The 23,485-nt window shown below is 36.0% G+C and overlaps 5 protein-coding genes and 1 long non-coding RNA gene across 10 annotated transcripts; 4 read left to right on the top strand and 2 right to left on the bottom strand.

Annotated features, from left to right (window-relative positions):
* Window positions 1–2,186: 2,186 nt before the first annotated feature.
* Window positions 2,187–5,458, top strand: LOC108835122 (putative recombination initiation defects 3). Of its 3 annotated transcripts, none has more exons than XM_057007873.1 (13): window positions 2,187–2,398; window positions 2,704–2,902; window positions 3,011–3,170; window positions 3,332–3,466; window positions 3,783–3,835; window positions 3,915–4,109; window positions 4,255–4,317; window positions 4,392–4,433; window positions 4,511–4,573; window positions 4,654–4,695; window positions 4,789–4,980; window positions 5,091–5,172; window positions 5,338–5,458. In XM_057007873.1, the coding sequence occupies exons 1-13, from the start codon at window positions 2,334–2,336 to the stop codon at window positions 5,436–5,438; spliced, it is 1,392 nt and encodes a 463-aa protein (XP_056863853.1). In that variant the 5' UTR covers window positions 2,187–2,333; the 3' UTR covers window positions 5,439–5,458. The 3 variants fall into 3 exon arrangements, with proteins under 3 accessions (XP_056863853.1, XP_056863854.1, XP_056863852.1); XM_057007874.1 differs by having other exon boundaries at window positions 2,701–2,902; window positions 4,255–4,311; XM_057007872.1 differs by having other exon boundaries at window positions 2,701–2,902.
* A 641-nt stretch (window positions 5,459–6,099) lies between these two features.
* Window positions 6,100–7,583, top strand: LOC108848380 (protein C2-DOMAIN ABA-RELATED 11). 2 transcript variants are annotated; one of them, XM_057009837.1, is made up of 5 exons: window positions 6,151–6,254; window positions 6,391–6,434; window positions 6,769–6,886; window positions 7,016–7,111; window positions 7,187–7,583. In XM_057009837.1, the coding sequence occupies exons 3-5, from the start codon at window positions 6,776–6,778 to the stop codon at window positions 7,478–7,480; spliced, it is 501 nt and encodes a 166-aa protein (XP_056865817.1). In that variant the 5' UTR covers window positions 6,151–6,254; window positions 6,391–6,434; window positions 6,769–6,775; the 3' UTR covers window positions 7,481–7,583. The 2 variants fall into 2 exon arrangements, with proteins under 2 accessions (XP_056865818.1, XP_056865817.1); XM_057009838.1 differs by lacking the exon at window positions 6,391–6,434 and having other exon boundaries at window positions 6,100–6,254.
* Window positions 7,584–7,856: 273 nt separating this feature from the next.
* On the bottom strand, window positions 7,857–11,660 carry LOC108848379 (SEC14 cytosolic factor). Its single transcript, XM_018621733.2, has 11 exons — window positions 11,430–11,660; window positions 11,317–11,348; window positions 11,019–11,102; window positions 10,860–10,913; window positions 10,701–10,778; window positions 10,562–10,615; window positions 10,430–10,489; window positions 10,268–10,363; window positions 8,625–8,726; window positions 8,462–8,542; window positions 7,857–8,386 (listed from the first exon to the last, which is right to left on the bottom strand). Exons 1-11 carry the CDS (start codon window positions 11,482–11,484, stop codon window positions 8,078–8,080), a joined length of 1,005 nt encoding a protein of 334 aa, XP_018477235.2. The 5' UTR covers window positions 11,485–11,660; the 3' UTR covers window positions 7,857–8,077.
* A 4,037-nt stretch (window positions 11,661–15,697) lies between these two features.
* Window positions 15,698–16,925, top strand: LOC108813247 (U-box domain-containing protein 37). The gene is made up of 4 exons (XM_018585745.2): window positions 15,698–16,056; window positions 16,157–16,275; window positions 16,341–16,456; window positions 16,564–16,925. The coding sequence occupies exons 1-4, from the start codon at window positions 15,783–15,785 to the stop codon at window positions 16,790–16,792; spliced, it is 738 nt and encodes a 245-aa protein (XP_018441247.2). The 5' UTR covers window positions 15,698–15,782; the 3' UTR covers window positions 16,793–16,925.
* LOC108813246 (serine/threonine-protein kinase D6PKL2) lies at window positions 16,886–19,297 on the bottom strand. The gene is made up of 3 exons (XM_018585743.2): window positions 19,115–19,297; window positions 18,036–18,938; window positions 16,886–17,950 (listed from the first exon to the last, which is right to left on the bottom strand). Exons 2-3 carry the CDS (start codon window positions 18,881–18,883, stop codon window positions 17,077–17,079), a joined length of 1,722 nt encoding a protein of 573 aa, XP_018441245.2. The 5' UTR covers window positions 18,884–18,938; window positions 19,115–19,297; the 3' UTR covers window positions 16,886–17,076.
* Window positions 19,298–19,512: 215 nt separating this feature from the next.
* On the top strand, window positions 19,513–22,388 carry LOC108811005 (uncharacterized). Of its 2 annotated transcripts, none has more exons than XR_008944193.1 (7): window positions 19,513–20,061; window positions 20,183–20,562; window positions 20,722–20,788; window positions 20,869–20,921; window positions 21,023–21,152; window positions 21,232–21,546; window positions 21,724–22,388. It is a non-coding gene; the product is annotated as an uncharacterized LOC108811005 (long non-coding RNA). The 2 variants fall into 2 exon arrangements; XR_001943216.2 differs by having other exon boundaries at window positions 19,515–20,061; window positions 21,763–22,379.
* Window positions 22,389–23,485: the final 1,097 nt, after the last annotated feature.

Here is a 23,485-nt window from a genome sequence, read left to right as displayed (position 1 = left end):
TTGTTCCCGAATGATAGGAATTCAGCCCAAGAACCAGCAGTACCAACACCAGGGCGCATATCAGACTCAGCTTAAGACTCTCAGCAGTTGTTTACACGATTATGCGCCTCTCAACCTCTACTAAGACACAACGAGCCGACCACACTGAGAGCCCGAGAGTGATAGACTGTAACACCAGTTCCTTAAAACAAAACCAAGCATTGAGAACCACATATCAGAATAACAAGCCCAGCCCAATACTTCAACACCTTTCGGCGCATCCTGATGTACAGCGATCACTATCGAAGTCAAGTGTCCGCTCCTTAGCCAAAAGCCGAGAGGATCCCGGAATGAAAAGTCGGACCTTGGCGACTACATCGGGACCGGAGCAGCATTCATAGCTTCCAATGGCGTGAGAACTCCACCGCCGAACACGCCGAGCCCTGCTCAATCGCCGACGCTGGGATGTGGAGCTTCACCGCGTGTCTGTGCTAAGCTTCGCCTCTCCAGAAGAATCCTCCTTTGAAGCTAGACCTACAACGCGCCGTCCAAGGAGACCGAGGTAACAACACCATCTTCTGCCGACCGATGTACTCCTTCTCTGAATGTCTCACCGCCACTCATGACGGTAGATCCGAGGTGGAGAAGGTTTCCACTGGGTCACGCGCCTTCGCCGTGAGGAGATAAACGTAGATCTAAAAATGAAAAATTGATCCAGGTTGCTCTCCTCGGCCCTAAAAACCGACCACCCTCCCCTACGGCCTTTCTAAGCCTCACCGCTCCTCCAAATCGCCAAAAAGGAGCCGCCTTTGGCCACAGAAAACTCCGGAGACACCTACGATCCAGAACAGCAAGTATCTCGACCTAGGAAGAACCGGGGGGAAAGGAGGCAAAAGAGAAAAAAGGAAAGGGATAAAGGAGGGGGTGAGTCCTCCGGTACCGGAAAAGCACCGGACCGGAGACGAAAGCTTGAACCTTTTTTTTTTAACTCTAGAGGAGGAAGAGAGCGACGAAGAGGTTTTTTGATGGTAGGTAATCTGTAAGATTTGTGGATGATTTTCTTTAAAACTATTTTAATTATTTATTTTTGTAAACAATATAAATTATACAAGGCGAGACCGGCTTGTGTGTAGATTCAAGTAGGGCTGTTTCAATATGGTAAAACCGAACCGTACCGAACCGAATCGAACCGAAATAGATAATGTGGTTTAGATTTGATATATACCATACAAATCGAATAGATGTAATTTTCTAAAAACCGTAAGATTTGGATATGGTTTGGTATATAACCGATTAAACCGAATAAAACCGATCAAAAATAGAAACATGTAAATATGTATATATTTTATAACGACGTATGAAAATCATAAGTTAATTTGTTTGCTAATAACTATTACCTTATTTTTTACAGTAATAAAGAAGTCATGATTTGTAAAACATTTGAAGTATAATTAAATAACAATTCATCGCAACCGATGCTTCTTATTTTTTAGTTTTCTTTTTGATCTTTTTGCTTTATTTTAGCAATTGACTAATTTGAAATAAAAATTATAAATTTGATGGATAACAATTTAGTAGAAATTCTTAACAATTTTTTTTAATCTATAAATGAGCAGAGATTCGTGTTCAATCGAAGAAACATAAATTTGATGAACGCTAAATATGGAAGAATAGAAAAACTTTCTTTAGTCTTCGTGCTTCGGTTTTGTTTTTAGTTTTTTTTTACTTTTATTCAACATTTTGAACTTTGATTTTAATTCTGAATTTGATTATTTTATTAGATGGTATAAGCATTTTTTATTTTTTTGTTCTTTTATTTAAACATATAATATTTTTTAATAAATGACTGTGTTAACAACATGACTCTAAAATTTATATAATATGATCACAAAATAAAAAATTATGTTTTTTTTGGTATAAAACCGAATAAACCGAAAAGCGACAGTATATAAACCGAACCGAACCGAAGTAAATATGAATTTAGAATGGTAGTTGTATTTTACTAACCGAAATACCGAAAAACCGAAAAAACCGGACCGAAACCGAACCGATATCCGGATTGAACACCCCTAGATTCAAGTAGGTCTATTCACTGAAAGTATTTAGAAATCGATTAAAAAGGCCCATGGGCCATTGGGCTTTGTCAATGCATAAAGATCGTCTCCGAACGGCAAAATAAATAAATATCTTTCCCGGTTTCCGCTACACTTGCTACAGTGATACTTCTCTCGATCTTTTTAAAATTCGAAATTCAGTTTGAGTTCTCTCTCTCCCCTCTCACTCAGTTATCGCTTGATCGTTGGCGAGTAACTTGAAGAACAGCTTCTTCTTCGTCTACGAGTTGGATCCTACCGATGAAGATGAATATCAACAAAGCCTGCGATCTGAAATCAATCTCCGTGTTTCCTCCTAATTTAAGGTTTCTATTCGCCATCTCTTTCACTAGAATACCACACTCAGAAAAGTTAGAGAACTCGATTTGAAGAGATTACACAGCGCTTCCCACTGTTTAGGGTTTATCTCGAATCTCCCGCCTCCTTTTCCGGAACGGATTTGTTTAGTTTCTGCTGGAAACGATTTTCGATGATCTGTTTGTGGAGTTTCTTCCTCGATTTAAGTAATACGGCGAGGATAGATTGTACTCTCTATCGCTTTGGGTGTTGGCTAATGATTGTGCTACTTGGATTCGCGTTTATCTTTCTGTGTGGATTTTCTATTTAGCAGAGGATCGAGTATTGGACCGTCTGAACCACAGGCGTCGCGATCACAGCAGTCGCAGCAGCTTCGATCACAGCAGTCACAGCAGCTTCGATCACAGCAGTCACAACAGTCGTTCTCACAGGGACCGTCGTCTTACTCTCAGCGTGGTTTTTTTTCTCAGAGGACTCAGGGTTCAGTCGAAGAACTCCTGATAACCGATCAGGTTAGAAACTAACGTCAGGGAACTTTTTATTGTAGACCGTTTCTTCTTCTGAATAAGAACAGTGAGTCTTGATTACATACCTGTGTTTGTATCTTCTTTTCTGTACAGAGGTTTAGTTCCCAAGAACGAGATCACTCACTGAAGAAGCTTAGTAGTTGCTTGCCCCCAATTAGTCAAAGACGAGATGATAGTAGTCAGCTTGTTTCGTATAGACCTTCTAGCGGTCTTCAGAGAAGATGGAGTTCTGATTCAGTCGGAGAGTCTAAATGTAAGTTTTCTCTTATACCATATGCTTTGACTACTTAATAAACTATATGTTTCGGGATAACCTTTGAGTTTAACGATATAGCTTGGAAAAAACATTCTGTTTTTGTCACTGGGTGGCCCCTAATATGGTTCACCTTTTCTGCCTCTCGTCACTGTGAGTAGCTCAACTTAGTGAAGAATTTGAGCAACGCTTTCGGATGATGGAAACTTCATTAAGCAAGTTTGGGATGATGTTGGATTCAGTTCAGAGTGACATCATCCAAGCCAACAGAGGAACTAAAGAAGTACTACTTGAAAGTGAGTTCTATGATATTTTGTTTTTCTTTTTAGTTACACGAATATTTGAAAATGTCAAATTCTATCTGTTCTATTAAGAGTATGTGCCAACCAATGGAATAGAAACAGACCAAGGGGGTTAGGAAAGTGTATAACCTTTGATTTTCATTGCTTGACCATACCATTTCTCTTACCTGTGCCTTACTCTTTACAAACGTGATATTGTAAAAGAGTAATTCCCTTATTGAGATTTTTTGGTCCAACATTTCCTCCATACTTGATGTGACGGTCTCAATAAATACTTAGCTGACTTCATTGTTTCATGTGTTTACTACAGCTGAACGCATACAGCAAAAGCTGATTCTCCAAGACACTTCACTTCAGCAGCTGGTAGAACCAAATATTTGCAGTTTGTTTCTGTTGCTTTCGTGATCTTATACTAATAATTTAAGCTTAATTGGGAAAGCAGATAAAGGAACAAGCAAATTTAAAAGCTAGTCTTGATGGAGGTGTTAAGTCGATATTGGAGGAACTAAGCAAAACTATCAATGAAGAGAAGCTACAAAATATAATTCTGATGCTAACAGCTATCCCGGAACAAGTAGAATCCGCTCTGCAGAAAATGAAAAGGGAAATCTGCCACAGGTTCACCAGAGAGTCTCAGGTTCGACATGAGAATTTTGTAGTTTCAAATCTCAAGTATTTGGTCTATCTCAGCAGAGCCGGAGTCCTATCATATTGAATTTTGTCATTCTGTTTATTTGCGAGGATATGTAATGCTTTAATTCTCATAACCAAATCTCTTACAGACTTTTTCTAGCTTGGAGATGGCTGAGGAAGTAGTCCAGGGACAAGCAGCACCACAAGTAAAGGTCTTTTTCTTTCCATGTCTTCCATCTTTTAGATGCAAATTTCAGCAGTTAATGTAAACTTTATCAAACATTAGGCTAAGGAAAACCTGCCCGAACAGCGGGGTCCAGCAGCCAAGGTAACTCTGAATTCTATACACCTCTGAGAGTTCTATCATATGCCATGCTTTGATTCCCACTACCAAATCTCTTATAGGTTTTGGCTAGCTCGAAGAAGCCTCAGCCAATAGCTCATGCTCCAAGAGCACCACAAGTGAAGGTCTTCTCCTCCTCCTTACCATCTCTTTTGTGTTTAAGCCAAAAATTTCAGCAATTAATGTGGCTTTTGTTCAACAACAGGCAAAGGAAAACTTGCCTGAGCAGCAAGGACCAGCAGCAAATGTAGCTAACTCCGTTTCACTGAACTCATTTCCTCTCTTCAGAATTCTATTTTGCTTACAAGCTTAGCTGCTACTAACATATGGGCATTATCAGCTGCAGAGAAATGCCAATTCTAATGCTGCACCGAAAAGGAAACAACCACTGCTTGCATTATCCAGAACCGTAAAGACATCTTTATCCCCAAAGATACAAGTTGGAGGTTGGAAGACGGTGAAACCAGATCAAAACACATTCAAGAAGAGCTCAGCAAGAAAGCAAGTAAAACCAGAAGACACTCGTACACAGGTGATTGCGTCGGATTTTCACATCGGTCAGCTATAATGAATAAGAACACATGTTTTGAACTTCATACAAAAAATCTGACCAATATACAATTAAATTGAATTCTTATGTAGTTTCAACAAGGTAGGATTGTCATAGACTCAGATGACGATATAGATGGAGGCTTTTCATGTATGTTCAACGGGGACGCCAAAGGTATGAAAAACTCTCTAAACTTGATTCCTCTGGAAGCAACGAGAAAGTCTGTGGATCTTTTGGTAAAATTACACTGTTGGTAGGCAGAAAGAGGAAGATGATCATAGATATATAATGTAGTGTATTTTTGAGCTGTGTTATGAAACAAAGTAATGTTAATTTCAGGAGCTAAGTTCGATTGGGACGCAGAGAAGGAAACAGAAAGGCTTCTGAAGATGGCGAGGAGAACAAAGAGGAAGTTCGGTAACCCCATCATAATTAACTGAAAATCAAACGCAAATAAGAAGAGTAAGGGTAGAAGAGTAAGGGTGGGCTACGCGCCATTGTTCTACATTTCGCATGATTTCTCAGTGAATTTTCTAAATAAATATTTTTCTTCAAGATGCTAGTACAGTTTTACACTACATATATAGTGAGGGTCATATATATTTCTTAAAATTTACTTTGGAAAAGTTATGACAATTGGATGATTTGTATCTATTCCTCTTATTTTGGGATGAAGAATCTCTTATTATTTTGTTTTCTTGGAAAACCTCCATGGCCATATTGATATGGAGTCTCTCGACGACGAGATATTAGAGCAAAGTTCGTCTTCTGGATGTAGCTTTCCCAAAGAATTCCACAATAACATGTTTTGTGCAAGGAGAATTAGAAAAGCTATTATTGGGACTCAAATTACATATTAGACCGAGTCAAAGCGTGTCGTCAGAGACCAACTCTGATTTTAAGCAGATAAACAATTCTGTTTTAGTTTTACAACGATACCATTAACGAAAGACTCAGAAGTATTATTATTAGTTTATAAATGAGGATTAGGTTTCACCTAATATTTGCAGTAATTCTAATTGTTTACCGTTGCATCTACATTCTCCAAAACTCAGTTAACGCTTTTTGGTCAAACATTCTTTTGCAAACCTTCGTGTCTCGAGACCGTCGAATCTGTCTCTTTATGACATCATTTGTTTTCCTTTATAAAGAAAATGATAACTGTGACAATTTTGCGTCCTACCTCCTCCTCCTCTCTCAGCAACCTGTTCATATCTCTACCAAGCAAGAAGAGGAAGGAACCCTTTCGCATTTTGGTAAATTTCATTTCGTAAACTCAAAACCTGTGTCCGTTGTTGTCCTTTTACTCTCTTGGTAGTAGACTGGAGTTTCTGTTTCAGTCCACATAGTTTGAGCCTTCCTTTTAAAAATTAAACTATCCGTTTTCTGCAGAGTTCTTATGTGTTTCTTAAGCTCAAGCTCTGATTGCCTTTGAGGTATATTAATCCTTTAGCATACTCACTAAATAGACGTATCTGTAGTTATTAGCGGCGGCATTTGATCTCTCTGGGTTGCTTGGTTTCCGCTATTGTTTCTATTTTTCTTTTTTACTTGCTAGAATTTGTCTTTGTGTACCGAGTGAATTTTCCTTCGAGATTTGGTGTATCCGTGATTCTTTCTCTTTGTCTGTGTTTTTGGTGGTTGGTCAAATTCAATTGAATAACTAATAAAGACAGTTGCTTTATTTCTTTTCTTCATGAGAAGTGTGTGAAGTTGCTTTAGATGACTGGTTGGTTTCTCCTAACGTTGGTAGCTTGTTGTGTTTGTAAGATCTGAGATGGGCGAGCCACTAGGACTGCTCCAGGTGACTGTTATTCGAGGAAAGAAACTGGCTATCAGAGACTTCAAGTCAAGTGATCCTTACGTGATTGTCAAATTGGGGAATGAGGTCTGTTTGGTGATGCTCGCTGTTCTTATCAGTTACAAACACACTTTGTTTTTCACTTTTATGTTGAGGTTAAATGGTTTTGAGGATACTGTTAATGTAATGTTTTTTTTTACTGTCTTGAGAAAGCAGTCATCCAAGACCAAAGTGATCAACAACTGCCTGAATCCTGTGTGGGATGAGGAACTGAGCTTTACACTCAAAGACCCTGCAGCAGTTCTCGCATTGGTATGCTTTTTCACCTTCGTTATGTTTCCTTTTGTGACCATGTTGATGATAAGATTGTTGATGTTGGGGTTGTAGGAAGTGTTTGATAAAGATAGGTTCAAGGCAGATGACAAGATGGGTCATGCCACTCTCAGCCTTCAGCCGCTCATCTCAGTAGCCAGACTAAGGCATATAGTGCATGTCTCCTCTGATGGTGAGACAACGCTTAGGAAAGTGTTACCTGATTCTGACAACTGTGTATCTCGGGAGAGCACAATCAGTTGCATAAACGGAGAGGTGGTGCAGAGCGTGTGGCTAAAGCTGTGCGCTGTTGAATCGGGTGAGATTGAGTTAAAGATCAAGTTGATTGATCCTCCTGGAACAAAGTAGAATGCACACATGCGCCGGGGGGAGCAACCCGATTGTCTAGTGATAACTGCAACATGTAATGGTCTCTGTGTTTCCAAATGAGTGTGAAACGGCTTTAAACCTTTTTGCCTTTGTTTCACAACATGTAATGCCAATTAATGTCTTCTAACTCAACACAACTCTCTTAACTTCAACTTGTTGACGTGTTTCTGTAGTAGAACGCAAAGCGTGTGTATATTTGTTCAAGTTTGTGTGTCGTCATGAGACCCCTTGACTTTGTATTTGAGAGATGCAATGGAAGTTTGTTAGAAATCAAACCAACATTAATACAACTCGAAATGAATTTGTTGAAACCAGTGATGTTTGCCTTTACCCACTCAACCAGATGCTTAGTGAATTGGGAGGTACACTTCTTCAGACTTTGTTTTAAATTTGCTACTATACATGAATCCAAGAGTACATACAGTTCAAGATTTTATTCTCTTTGCTTCACTTTACATTTGCATGGGCTATGGAGATGACCTCAGTGCTCAGTACTCAGTTGTACTTTGCCCATTTGAAGGCACTGAAAGGGAACACCTTCAGAAGCATTCTGGGTTCATCATCTTCCAAATTCTTTCATGGACTTGCTTTTCTGGCATCAACGGGATTCCCCAGACCATTGCAGTGCTCGGACTTGTGCAGTTCAGATTCAATGGTTTTGACTATCTGAACACGTTCAGCTCCAGGCTCAGGAAAACCCACGTGGAACGATCCTTGCTTTGCAGGTTCAGCTTGTCCCTGGGTCTCATAGTGGTGCTTCACATAGTTGTATAGCTGTTGATGGAAGGGATGATCAACAGAAAAACAGTCTGCACTCTGAGTGTGGTGAGATGAGCCAGAGCTTCCTCTTCTACAGAAATGTGGGAGGGATGTGTAGTCCATAATCTACAATAACAGAAAAAACTTGGATAAAAATTTGCAACTCACACCAAGATCATCAGGAAAGCAATGCATACAAACCTTCAATAACTCATCCTTTCCAGAACCGGATAACACATGAACTTTTTTAGTCGTCCTCTCATGTAAAAGAGGTTTAACAACCTGGATGAAATAAATACACACACATACATGAATAATTGCCAAGAGTAGCTTAGAAACAAAAAAAAAGAGAGGCTTTTTTTACCTTCCAGCAGGCGGAGAATATATATGGAGCGTTCACAACATAGTAAGTGTTTGTCTTCTCTGGATAGTTTAGATCATCGATGGTTGATATAATAGTCACTAACTGCATCAAAAAATATCGAACACACCCCAAGTTATAAAGAAGAGTATAGAAATGAATTCAAGAACTTGTGGTTTTATTATTGGGAAATCGACCAAAAAAACACTGAACTTTGCGGGAATTGCCAAAAGAAACCTGAACATATGGGCTGGTCAAACAAAACACAAACTTTTCATTGACTTTAGAATTAATTAACAATGTTTTCGTTGACTTGCCAATTTAGCACGCCGTCAGCAAATTTAACAGAAAAAATGACATCGTTAAATGTTGGTGTTAGGTGAAACGACGTCGTTTTGAAATAAGATGAAACGACGTCGTTTTACATGATTTCAAAATAAAATCAAGTCGACCATTGAGTTGGGTTTGAACCCAGGTTGTTTGGACCAAATGACAAGGTACTTTACCACTAGGCTAGTGGCTCAATCATTGAAACTATTAACACATTTAGTTATATTTGGTACTGATTGAATATAAAAAAATTATCTAAAACTTAAAAAGATCTTTAAAATTTCTAAAAACTGAAAAATTAATTCCAAAAAGAAATATTTCATTTTTCGGATTATAAAAAAATTGAAAAAAAAATCGAAAAAAATTCCAAAAAGTTAAAATATTTCAAATCGGAAAACATATAATCAGAAACTATAAAAAATAATTTTTATTATTATTATTATTGTTTTTTTTTTATAGTTTCTTATTATATGTTTTCAGATTTGAAAATTTTTATCACTTTTTTTTGAATTTGTTTTCGAATTATTTTATTTTTTCAAATTTTCTTTTAATAATTTGAAAAATGAAAATTTTCTTTTTGGCATTTTTATAAAAAAAAAAAAAATTAAAAAAATTATTTTTTATAGATTCTGATTATTTCAGATTCAAATTTCTTTATAATTTTTTTTTGTTATTTTTCGATTTTTTTTATTTTTTTCATTTTTTTAATCTTAAATGAAAATTTTCTTTTTTTGGAATTTGTTTTTAAAAATGTAAAATTTGGAAGATTTTTGATTTTTAAAAGTAAAAATAAAATTTTATTTTTAATTTCAATTTCAAAATTAATTTTATAAAAAAAATCTTTATTTTTCAAAATTTTGGAATTTTAAAGACTTTTTAAATTTTTAGAGAATTTTTATATTCAAAATCAATACCAAATAAAAGCAAACGTGTTTGTTCATACATTGAATGTGCCACTAGCATAGTGGTAAAATACCTTGCCATTTGATCCAAACAACCTGTGTTCGAACCTCGGAGTCTACCTTTTTTTTTTTTCAAATCAAATAAAACGAAACGACGTCGTTTCACTTAACGTCAACAGTTAACGTTGGGTTAACGCTGTTTTAACTCTCGTTTAACGGTGTGCTAATTTGGCCAGTCAATCGTAAGTTTCTTAATAATCTAAATAAGTCAACAAAAGTTCAGACTTTTATTGGTTAGACAAGTGTACATGTTTCTGTTGGCAATTCCTGCAAAGTTCAGTGTTTTTTTGGCTGATTTCCCTTTTATTATTATTATTATTCATGGTGTAACTTTGTCTGCAGATATGGACATACCTTAATTTGGCTCAGTGCTGAAAGTTTCAGCCCTGTCATGTCAAGAACCTTAACGCAGGTGGTTATTGGCCGCCCATTCTTCTTGGACATAGAAGGCTGTAACATTTCTTTACACAGTTACAGCAAGAAAGAAACCGAAAAGAAAAGGTTCCATGTACTCACCAGCAGTACACGGTCTCTGTATTCATTGATTTGGATGTGGGATTGGACATAGTAGTGAACCTGTATGTGGACGAAGTCATTTCATTTGATTTTGTGTAACTTTGCCAAAACTAGGACAAGGAAGAATCTTACCGAAGCTTTGTCGAATGTGCTGAGGCCAACGCCAATAGCAAAGACAGGCAAGCCCTAGGTAATAAGGTAACACCAATTAAGAGTTGAGAAAAGATATGGGTTTATAAATGAGGAAGCCTATCCTATGGGGGGGCCTAACCTCTCTTGTGTAACCAGACATTCCTATGAGTTGAGAATCACGTACGTCTCTGTACAACTCACTAGGAACAATTGGTTTCTGCAGAAACCAAAAGCCATGAGATCTAGTTTTACACAGCTTACATGACAGTCCAAGAAAAAAAGGAAACGAGTAACTCACTGATAAGATACTGTCAATTTCATTATCCACCCTCCAACGCAAACACTCTACCAGCTGAAAGTAAATCACGCACAAAAACAAAAACGCTGAAATCAGACAAAGAGTGTGGGAACAGTCACCCAAAACCAGACAATGAAGTGTTGTTATAGATAATACTACCATTTTATGAGCTTGGTTCACGTTCCAGTCACGTGCTTTCAGAAAACGACTCAAGTTCTCCCTCAGGTATCCCTGATGGACTCTCTGCAGATTCACAAATACGTTTCCTTTTACTTAGAGAGATGCAAAATCTTAAGGAATCAATCACCTACTATTACAGATTCAAGTCACAGATCAAGTATACATTCTTAACAATGAGACAGCTGTGAAGAATCTCATGCATCATTGGAATGGGGGTTTGACCCATTTCCAAGAACAGAGAGAACCAATAACTAACTCCAGCAGAAACCAAACATACCTCAAATGTTTTCTTCAGTGGCTCCTCTTCAACTGCTCATAAACTTTACCAAATTCAGTAATTATTGAAATAGAGAATCAAAGAAGAAACAGAAAGAGGGAAAAATGTCAGACCTTGATCTATGAGCTCCTGAATTTTATCAATAGCTTCTTCACAAACCATCCCCATTTTTTTCCGGCCACTCTCTCTGCAACCAGACAGAGTTGCCCAGGGAAAGTAATATCCCCAAGATCGACTGTTATTTTTTACCTCGTTTGGTCACTTTGCAGACCAAACTATGAGGCCATCATTAAAGGTCAAAGAGGTGGTAGGAGGCAGAAAACACCCCACCAACAGAATTTTATACACTTTTTATAAAAACACAAGTAGTGTATTAAACTCTTCTTTAAGAAGATAACTACTTTGACGAAGACCTGTCTTTATCACCTCTAAAAGTCTTTTAACGAAAAAAAAAAAATACAGCAGCTTCAGAAGTACTCTTCAGTATCTATTGAATAATCAAATCTAGTTATATGATTTTCACAGAGTTGTAATTATGGACTTATGGGTCAATAAACTTGAGTTTGAGGTCTTGTGAAAATAAACAAAAGAAAGAAGAAACGAAAATTCAAACAAAGAAATATCAAAAGATGGGATAGTTTACAGAAAAAAATATATCAAAAGATGGGATAATGTGTACCCATAATGTATGGGGTGTCGAAATGAGATAGTTAGCTAAACTCAATTCAGCTTATGAGATCGAGTCTTTCATGAGCTAACTCAGTTCAATTCATTTATTATATGAGTTTCAATATATAAACTCAAACTGAGGTCATTAATATCATAAACTAAATAAGATAATTCACGATCAAATATAAAAAATAAAAATTATAAAAATAATTAAAAATAAAATATAGAATAATATTATTTTAAAATTCCAAAGCGTTAATATTAAATACTGAATAAAACAAAGGTGATCTAAAAATATATTTGACATAAGAGTCTTGTGATGATTCATCTTCAAACTCTTCATCTATTCAAATCATAAAGATATATATATTTCGCATGAGAATTTTAGGAATATCTTTTAATTCTAAAGATATATGATGTGAGGATAAATATCAATATTCTTTTGCATTTATATATATTTATTACTTTTTGGTTTTAAATTTTAATTCTAGAAGATTAATATGATTATTATAGAAACTATTTTTCTTTCATAAGAAAAATAGAAATCACATATATATATATATATATATATATAGTATAAAAACGACAAAGCTCATGAGTTAACTCATGTTTACTAAAGATTGTTCATATAACTCATGATCTAATTTAAACTCAATCATGAAACTCCATGCTCTTGAAAAATCGAGATGAGCTAAGTCACCTCATGAGTTATAACTCATTTTGACACCCCTAATAATGTATTCAATGTTGGTCTCTTTTTAAAAAAAAAATCTTAGGTCTAGCTATTCAAAGTTGTCTTTTTAGAAACGTTTAAATTAATTTTCATTAGTTAATTAGCATCCCATGTGTTTCATAATTTAAATTGTTTAAAGATATTTTTTGTTTTGAAATATAAATTCTCATACTTATTAAATAAGAAGTCATTCAATTGATTTTTACTTAGATGTCAATTATAAAGAAAATTTAAGAAAAAATGTTATAATTTGATTGGTTGAGTGATATTCAATTTTTAATTATTTTTAATTAGTTAGTTAGATATAAAATAAAAGATAACTAGAACTAATTAATATCACTTATTAAATAATCTAAATGATATTATAAATAATAATTTCTAATGTATACTACATAAATAATTAGTAAAACACAATTTATAGCAATCGATATATTGATTTCATATTCTTATATAAAACATTAAATTCGTAAATAAAGAATTGTAATAATTATTAATATCTTATAGTGTCCATATATGTCTTATAAGTCATTTATAAAAAAAAATAAAACATTTATAAAATTATCAACCATGGCTTACAAAATTACTTTATCTTAATTTTAAATTATTTATATAAGTTTATAAAATAAATATAAAAATTTGAAATTATCTTATATATTAAAAGATAAGCCACTTAAATTACTTTTGTTTAGATGTTGATCATCTGTGAAGTTTTAAGAATTTGTCGATAATTTTTTAATTTTATTTATTTGTTTATATTTAAAATAAAAAATAAATCTAGAACCAATTAATATCACTGCCAAATAATCTAAATTATATTACAAATAATGATTTATGGTAAATAATTGATGAAATTATATAAAGAATAATAACGTTTGATCAACTATTTTCATATTTATAAACTACATAATATTATGAACGAAACTTTTAATTATTTTAATTAGTTCTTAAATAAAAAGTAAGTCTAAAACTAATTATTATCACTTTTCAAATAACATTTGATATTAAAAATAATAATTAATGGAAAATAATTTTCAAAATTAAAGAAAAGTGTAAGAATGTTTGATCAGTTATTTTTATATTTATATACTACATAAAATATTGAATAGAAAATAAGTTATAGAAATCGATATGATGATTTCATATTCATATAAAAATCTAGCCGTATCTATAACAATTATTAGTGTCTTAATAATTTCCATATATACTTTATAAACAATTAGGCCTTGAAGGGATTATATCTAACGGACCATGTGAGAACTTTGATTTTAAATTTTTTTTTGCATTTAAGTCAAATAATATAGTGAATAAGGTAATTTTATGATTGAAAAGAATTCTAAGATGGATTTTTGGTTCATTTATTGTATGTTTTGTATTACTGTTTAGAGAGAAAATAATATTTGGCAAAAATTTGTAAAATTTAGAAAACATTACATGTATAATTCCACAAGTGTTTGTTATTACCTTTGAAACTTATTACTAAATATTCATCAATTATTTTTACTTCAAATTTATGGGAAATTTACGACTAATTTTCAAATTATTATTCAAATATATATTCATACAATATTTATATCCGCGAATTTGCGGCCAACCACCTAATTACGTTTATATTTCTATGCAACTTTTACACTTATTGGACACCATTGTTATGATTAAATTATATTTAATTTTTAATATACATTCTTTGAGGTAAAATAACTTATTTAAATAAGATCAAAACATTAGAGAAAGAGGGGTTTAGGGGCCGGGTATATAGAATGAATGGGGGTTGCTTTATGTGTTAATCAAAGGTCAGTTTCCTAGTATGGCCAAACATGCCTATCGCACAGAAAAGTCTTCCTTTGTGATTTGCAAATTGCAACGAATAAAAGCACAACAAGTATAGTCTTTGGAGTTCGGCTCTTTGCATTGCTTTTCTTTTTTTTGGACGGCCTTTGCATTGCTTTTCTTCGTCGACTTTTCTTTCATCCTTGGGTCAAAATGATCTTTTCTTTCATCCTTGGGTCAAAATGATGTTCAATGGCTGAAACTTTCCAAGCCGAATATTAGACATGGAAAGTATGATTCCTCAACGTCACATACAGAAAGTATCAAAACGTTTAGGGCATCATTATCCCTAAACCCCTTAATTAAAGGGTCTCTTATTAATAAAATTTTAATAGTTTTTAAAGTGTAAAAGTGAGTTAAGAAACTTAGAAAAAGATTTGAACATTTAGGTGATTTATTGCAAGTCTCTTAATCTAAGTTTAAAAAAAAAAAAAATTATAACACTTTCATTACAACATCTCAATTACAACATCTCAGTTAACGTTGATGTATAAAGGTTTGCTTCTTTTTTTTCTCACAACAAATAGGAGCCCAGGATATTTATTTATATTATCATAAAGATTCCTGCTTTGGGATTCGGATATTCGATCAACAGTTGCCAATAATCAACGAGCAAAGCACGTTGACCTATTTTAGAGTTTCATATTCTTGAGCTTTGACCAAGAAATACTCTCTTTTTTTTTAAGTTGGAATAATTTTCAACACTTTTTTTTTGTTCTAATAGTATACTCCCTCTGTTTCATTATAAGTGTCACTTTAGATTTTTGCACACAGATTAATAAATCATTTAATTTTGCATATTTTCAATAAAAAATCATCATTACCCATATAACTCAACCAATAGAAAAATAAAATAGAAAATAAAATTAATAGATTCTGCATTGAAATGCTAAAACGACACTTATTTTCTCTACAACGACACTTATTGAGAAACGGAAGGAGTAGTAAATAACTTTGGGTTCTTTTATGATTTGTTTTCTTTACAGATGTTATCGAAATTCTAAAAATTGACACAAACGTGTGTGTATACGGTCATGATATGTAAATGTCTTGGAAAATTCAGACTTTCACAAAACTGACACGCAAAAGATTCCAAAATATCAAAGTCATACATAGCCTTCCACAAAACACACATGTAAGAACGCATATATATAAATTAAAGAAAAGTAAGAAAGGTTTGATGGGGTAGAGAGGGACAAAAACAAAAGAGCCAAAAAAAAAAGTCAACGAGAAGAAAATGCAACGGAGGATCAATGAGATAGAAGAAGAAGAGGAAGAGGATGAAGATTATGGAAGGACAAGCCTGGAGACTGTGCCAGAGAGCCCGTTTGAAGGAACCAGTGGAACAGTGTCTTTGAGCGGAGAAGACGACGTATATGTTGGAGTTGGTAAAGGAGACTCAAGCATGGTGGCATTGCGTTGGGCTCTCGACAATCTAATCCCTTCTTCTTCTTCTACACTTGTTTTCCTCATCCATGTCTTCCCTGAGACTCACTTCATCCCTTACCCTTGTCTGTATATGTCCTTGTCTTACCACTTCTTTGACTCTCACATTTATTAAAATATATTGTGTTTTTGGAACTCAAGTGTGTATGTTATGTCTCCGTGTAGTGGGGAGGATAGCGAGGGAGCAAGCTAGTGAGGAACAACTTGAAGCCTTTATGTCTCAGGAAAGGGAGAAGAGAAGAACTCTGTTAAGCAAGTTTCTTCAAGCCTGCTCTGCTTCTAAGGTCCCACCTCTTATCTCCCTCTCTTGGAATTGATCAAGATAGTGAACTAACAGATCCAAAAACAGGTGAAGGTAGAGACAGTACTGGTTGAGAGTGACTCGGTGGCAAAGGCTATACAAGACCTCATTACCATTCTTAACATCAAGAAGCTTGTTCTTGGGATCGACAAGTCTAATGCAAAGTAATTTACATAAACACAAAATGATTTCGACAGCTCTTTTAGTTGCCAGATGACATGACAGCCTTCTAACTCTCTCTCTCTCTCTCTCTCTCCTGTCTGTCTTGTAGGAAAGCAAAGTTATTAAAAGGAAACAGTGTTGCTGAACAGATAGTGAGGAGCTCCGCAGCAGAAACATGTGAGGTCAAAGTCATATGCCAAGGAAAAAAGATAGAGATAGAAAAGCCGGTGACGGAGAGAACCCCCTCCAAGCCCTCCATACAGCTGCAGCCGGAGAAAGATCAATCCAATGACCCTTTTGGTTGGGTTTGCTTTAGTAAGCCCAAAACTACCAGTTAGTGGAATGAAAGATAAAAGATGCAGATGTAATACATTTGTTTTTTTGTTATGTTATGTTGTGTGTTTGGATAGATGAAGTAAAAAAAGTTACTATGATAAAAACTAATAAAATTTATGAAAAGAGTTACAAAGATTTTAATAAACTAGAGCAACTTATGCATAGAGAAACAAACATACAGAGTTTCATGCTAATCTATGAAGAAGAGCATGACAACACTTTGATCATCTTTCACCAAATGGTCTTTTATAGGGAAAGAATAGAGAGTAAGTAGTACCATATTCTTCTAGAAGAAATCAAATTCCAAATAGTTATCAGACCCTTTCTGAGCATTCAGAACCAAACCTGCTGCTGTCTTCTGGCTCGTTGGTGACTCTTCCGCAAAACTACTCACAGGTCCTCTCTCCAGCTCAACCGGCTTTGGGATCTCAGGTGGAGTAGCACACCGGATCAAAGCCCAGTTCACACCTTCGAAGAACGGGTGCTGCTTAACCTCAGTAGCTCCCCTTTTGAACCCCAGTCTCTGCTGCGGCTCCTTCATGAGCAGGCCCCTGATAAGGTCCCTCGCTGCAAAACTCACCACAGGTGACTCAGGAAACCGCAGAGGCTGACCAACCACGTTGAACAGCGTCTGTCGGTTTCCAGACCCCTTGAAAGGCGTTCTCCCAAAGAGAAGCTCGTAAAGAAATATCCCAAAAGTCCACCAGTCCACCGCACTCCCATGCCCTTCCCCTTTGATAATCTCCGGGGCCAAGTACTCGTGCGTGCCCACAAACGACATGGAACGCGCGTCGGTTGGCTCAGCCACCAGCTCTGGCAACGGCCTAACTTGATTTGCCGCGTCGTTCTTGGATTTGCGCTCCTTTTTAGACTTGCTTGAGAAGAGACGCGGAGAGAAGCAAGTGGTGGGGACGACGGTGCAAGACGGTTGGATGCAAGTTGGCTCAAGACAGTACACGTTTTTGCGTAACGGATCCGTCTCAACGGCTGCAGATTTCACCAGAGTGGGGCTGACAAGACACCGGAGTGAGAGGTCAAAGTCAGAGAGCATTATATGTCCGTCTTCTCGAACTAAAACGTTCTCAGGCTTGAGGTCACGGTACACAATCCCCAACATGTGCAGGTACTCAATAGCTAGCAACGACTCTGCTATGTAGAATCTAAACCACACATTGAAAACAAAAACACTTAAAAGAGAGATAATAAATAGCAAAAATGGCTTTAAAAAGAAGGATGATGACTCACTTAACCGCTTGCTCGGAGAAGTGCTTCCCAGGCTGGCGTTGCCTGAGAGTATGCAAGTCTCCTCCAGGACAAAACTCCATCACAAGGCAAGAGAACTTCTCAGTCTCGAAATGAGTGTAGAGCGTAGGGAGGAAAGGGTGATCCAAAGACTGGAGAATCTCTCTTTCAGTCTGAGCCCTTAGAAGCTTCTTGCGACTAGCGAGAGACGTCTTGTCCATCACCTTCATCGCGAAGTAACACTTTGTCCCTTTCAGCTCAGAGAGATAAACACTCCCTATGTCACCGCATCCCAGCCTCTTGAGCAGCCTGAAGTGGCTCAGTCCCAACACCCCGTCCCTGGCCCTAACCGCCTGGATCGCTTCCCAGCTCAAGTCGTTGGCCTTGTGAGGTTTGTTGATAGTGCTGCTGAAGCTGCTGCAACTGCTCTCGTCGCTCACGTCACTGCTCGTGCTTCCTCTGTAGATACTGCTCTTACCGCTCTCCATGAAATCGAGGCGGCCGCCGCTGAGCTTGGCGCTTCCGCTCGTCTTGCCGAGACTGCTCGTGCCGTCACTCACTTTCGCCGCGGAGACAGAGCTGGTCTTGACGCTGCCGTAGCCAGATGTTTTCTTCTCCTGGTCGTTGCTGCTATCGATAGTCAGCGAATCTACATGCTCAAGAACGGTGGATAAAGAGGTGAAATCAGGTTTGGGATCACCAGATCGCTTCTTAAACGACTTCTCAGGAACTCCTTGATTTGCTGACTGCAGCGGCTCAGCTAACTTAGTGTTAGTATTTGAAGAGGAGCGCTTCTGAGCTTCGAGTTCAGGTCCATGACCACTACTAGGCTTTCGAGTGGACGACGACATCTGAAGCAAAAATAGATAATCTAGACCGAACAGGAAAGGCACATCTCTTTAAACCCTACTCGGATCATAAGAATCAATTAGATAAACCACAATTAAGGAAAGTAGATCTCAAATGGGAAGAAGATGGAATCAAGATTAGAGAAGAAGAAGGGGAGATCTGGAAACAAAGGGAAAGGAAGCAACTTTTTTTTTTAGGAGAAACCCTAGAAAGAGAGAGAAGGAAGGAGATACCTTGGGTGTGGATTGAACAAGGGACAAGGAAAAGTAGTTGCTTGCTTGCTTGGCTACAAGTAGATGCACTTGTTCACTTCAACTTCACTAGTGTTGTGTTGTTGTTGTTCATCTCGCCGGATACGCACGACAAGAACCCGAGAGAGAGGATCTAAAAGTCTCACAGCCCCCAAGCCTTGTTAAAATTATAATTAAAGATAAAAAGAAGCTAAATTACAAGATAATACCTTTCGCTTTTGTTCCTTTTTGAATTTTTTTGTCTTTTTGAAAATAAAATTAAATGAGCTTCTTTAACTGCATCAATGTCCGTATTGGATACGAAAAAAAAAAGAAGAAGTAAATAAATTAAGAAAGAAACAAAATAGAGAGATAAGGAATTTAATGCCGAATCCACACAGTAATAACGCTAGGTTCTCTCCAGCAGTTGACACATCAGATTTTAAAATGCATATGAGAGTGACATGTCAATAAATGAAAAAAATTTAGAGAACCAATCAGTTCATTTCATTATATCCACGTACATTTACTCCCTTCCACCTCGGATTCTTATCTCTTCCATCCTAGCTCAACAATGGCGAATTCAATGGCCACGCTTTCCAGAAGACTCTACCGATCTCTCCTATCCAACCCCAGATTCTCCCAATTTCCCAGATCTTCCTGCACCAACAACAACAACATCGACGAGTCGTCATCATCCTCCTCCATCTCAGACACCGAATCGCCCCACGAACCCAACGGTTCGGATCCGAACCATCGATTCTCCGGTGATGATCGCGTGATGGAGGAGCGTCCTCTCGACAACGGCCTCGACTCCGGCATTTTCTCCTCTCCCCCGGATAATTTCAATCCCTAAATCCTTTTCTCCTGCAAGTAGGGGAGGATGTGGAAGAAACTTTGCAGAGCTTCACTTCCAAGCTTGGATTTTCACCGATCTCTTCACCGGCAAGGTGGGTCAGAAAACAAACTTTCTCCTCTCTCTCTTTGTTCTACTGATGTATTTTTATGGTTTTCAGTCTTTCTTTAATCTCTCTGTTGTAAATTCTATTGCCTGAAAGTTTGTCATTACAGACCAATCCCACCTTACGGAAAGCAAAGTCGGCAAAGGTTATCTCTTTGATTTGGAGTTTGCAGAGAGACTACCTGTGATGGCCGGCGAATCAGAGACGAAAACGGAAGAGATAGAGTGTGTCTAACCAGTGGGTGCTGGTCAGATAGGTTCAAGAATCGCACAGCTCGCCGCCACGAACGGCCTTGACGTTAGGCGCATCCCTCTCAAGCCACCACAGCTATCTCTTCCTCAGCTATCTCTTCCTCCGTCAATCGTTTCTTCTCCAAAGGCCTAATCACCACCAAAGCAAGATTCAATTGATTATCCTTAAAAGAATATACTTTCCTCATGGGAACTTATTACAAATGATATCATTCATGCCGTCGTCGAGGGTTTCAAGGTAATCGGATCTGATCAGCGACTACAGTGTTGAGTATTTGTTGCTGGTCTTAAGATATAAATTCTTAGTGACAACATTTTTTTTTGTTAGTGACAGTTTTTGTTTCAAGGTATATGATTACGTATGGTGTTTATTGACATTGTCTTCTTAAATTAACAGTTAATAGAGACTTTGGCAAGACAAACATGAACGTTCATGGTACAGGTCCCATACATTCTTCAGAATGGTAAGGTTTTTGAAAACTATAGGCAGAAACTTCTACTGCTTTTTAAGTAATTTTCTTATCTAATCTCTCTGGTGTGATAGGTGATTGAGAGCAGGGGAAACGAAAACACTTCTAGAGATGCTTTTTAGTCTTGGTGAGTGATATTTTTCTCTTAGGCTAACATCTTATGAAGTTTCTTGGGAAGTATGTAGAAATCTGTTTATTCTCTTACTGGTGTTTTTTAATGGAATTTAGAATTTGGTTGACTTTGCTGGATCTTTGCGAATTGCTAAAACTGGCGCTGGTGGAGTTCGCTTGATGTAAGGAAATACATAAATAAGAGCTTAATGATTCTTGGCAATGTCATAATAAGTTCAAAGCTAAGGTACACTTTCTTACCCTTACATTTTGATTACAAGTAACAAGAATATAGTTCAGCTCATTTCTGACATTCTTGATTATAGCGCACATATTCTGAATCGAGATAGTAAGCTCATTGGAATTCTTCAGCCTGCGCTTGGTGGTAATGCGAAGACTTGCATTATATGCACTATAGCAACATCAAAGCTTCTCTTGGTGCAACTGAAATCACAACGAGCCTTCTTTCAACTCTAGATTCATAGTTCTCAAAGATAATGGATTGTCAGAAAGCTGGTAACAACGTAGAGCATCCTTTATCTGATCAATGGGAAACACTTCGTGTGAGTCTGAAGAATACAACCTCATCGTTGGTGTCATACATACAAACACCATGTGAAATTCTTAACTCCCAAGAAAAGGTAGCTTACTTGTCACAATGATCATTATACAGATCAGTTTTGGTTATTGTTTCTGTGGTTTTGCTAGGATATTGTGTCCCTCTTATTGGGACTTTAGTTCAGTTAAACCTTTGCATCTATTGAAGTGTAAATAATCTGATAAATGGTTCTGTTTAGTTAATTAGATCTTGTGGTCAGCCTGTCATATCTAAGACAGGTTTTGAATGTGATTTGAAGGGACAAGAAACAACTGCTCTGGAGGCGGAGAAGCTGAAGTCTGAGCTCCGCATTGAGGAAAGATATAGCGACCTGTTGAAAGAGTCATCTTTGGATAAACAGCTTCTAGAAGCTTCAAAAGAGAGCCATGAGAGACTCGAAAAGGAGGTACAATTCTTAAAGGAAGAAAGAGATTCATTAGATGTAACAGTCTCTCAATCTACTCACGGGATGAGAGTGATTACATCTGATAAAGAGAATGCTCTGAAAGATCTTCATGTGGAATTGAAGAGAAGGGAATATATGGAGAAAGAGATTAAGCAAATCAGCTTCGCTTTCTTCTAGCAGGCAGAGATCTCTTATGTGTTTTCACGATGAAACAAAATCCAAAATGCAGAAATTAATGACGCAGAATCTAAACTGAAATAGTAGAAACAGTTTTTTGTGTTAAAGTTTAATTTTTTCACTCGAGGTTTAATGTTTTCACTATAACATTAGATAATGATGATTATAAAGCTTATGTACAACACTCTGTATTGTACCCCAAACTTATTTAACCATGTCTAATCAAAATAAACTGTGTATAAATTAAATTAAGATGTTACTAAACATGTGTTAATCAGCTAATGGAAAATGATACAATCTTTGACCAAAATTAAAAATAGAAAAAATTGAATAATCTAAAACCAAAAAAGAAAATAATAATAACAACAGGGTATACCCCTAAATTTGTTCAGATTCTAAAGAAATCATACTATGCATTAAAAGGTACATTTAAGTGATTTTTAATTACATATTAAATAAAATTTCATAAAAGTATTTTAATTTGACTAAAGGAGTAATTATATAACCAACTAATATCAATAACCAAACACCTAACACGGAATGATATATATTGTAATTATTATTGTAGAGACTATAGAAATGTATATGTACAAATAACTTTTTATCAGTTATGTACGTATATAAATATAGAAAGTAAATCTTTCGTAAACTCATACATGGTTTATAAATAATTTATATAATCATTTAAAAATTAAAATATTTATGAGATTTTATAAGTTCATTTTATTAAGACTTATATAATCATTTATGAAATTTATAAAATCACATACAACACTCATAATCTGACACAATAAATGGTATCATGCATAAAACAAAAATAAATATTGCAAGAAAAAATCTTCACAACAAATTAACGAATATACAGAGATCCTAAAACCTAAAAAAAAAAATACTAAAAGTTGAAATACAAACCAAAGTAGTTTGATATCAACTAATCAAAATTTTCATAACAATATAAATAACATTAAATTTGAACATATAACAATTATCAAAATAAATGCATCTTACTAAAATACAGCCAAAGTCTATTAATGTATACTAATCGTATATTTAAACCAAATATTTTAATATTATCAAGAAGTTGTAAATATCATTTATCTAAGTAAATATCAAAAACTTCCGCGGCGTAGCGCGGGTATTTACCTAGTGAAAATAAGGACGAGAAAAAGGGAAAGTATTCTCCATAGCCACACATGGAAAAAAACTATTCTATTTGCCACACCAAAATTCTACTTGCCCCACTTTTTTTTTTCATATTTCTCTTCTCCTTCTTACCCTTAATATTATATTAATATCTCATACCCACTATATTTTTTAAAATTAAAATCAAAATCAGACCCCACTTTCCTCTCTCCTCTCTCCTCTCTCTCTTCCCCCTTCCCACTATGTCGATCATCTC

Source organism: Raphanus sativus, chromosome 4, assembly GCF_000801105.2.
Source record: "Raphanus sativus cultivar WK10039 chromosome 4, ASM80110v3, whole genome shotgun sequence".
Lineage (NCBI taxonomy): Eukaryota > Viridiplantae > Streptophyta > Magnoliopsida > Brassicales > Brassicaceae > Raphanus > Raphanus sativus.
Note: the sequence above shows the minus strand (reverse complement) of the source record. Positions and strands in the feature narration are given on the sequence as shown.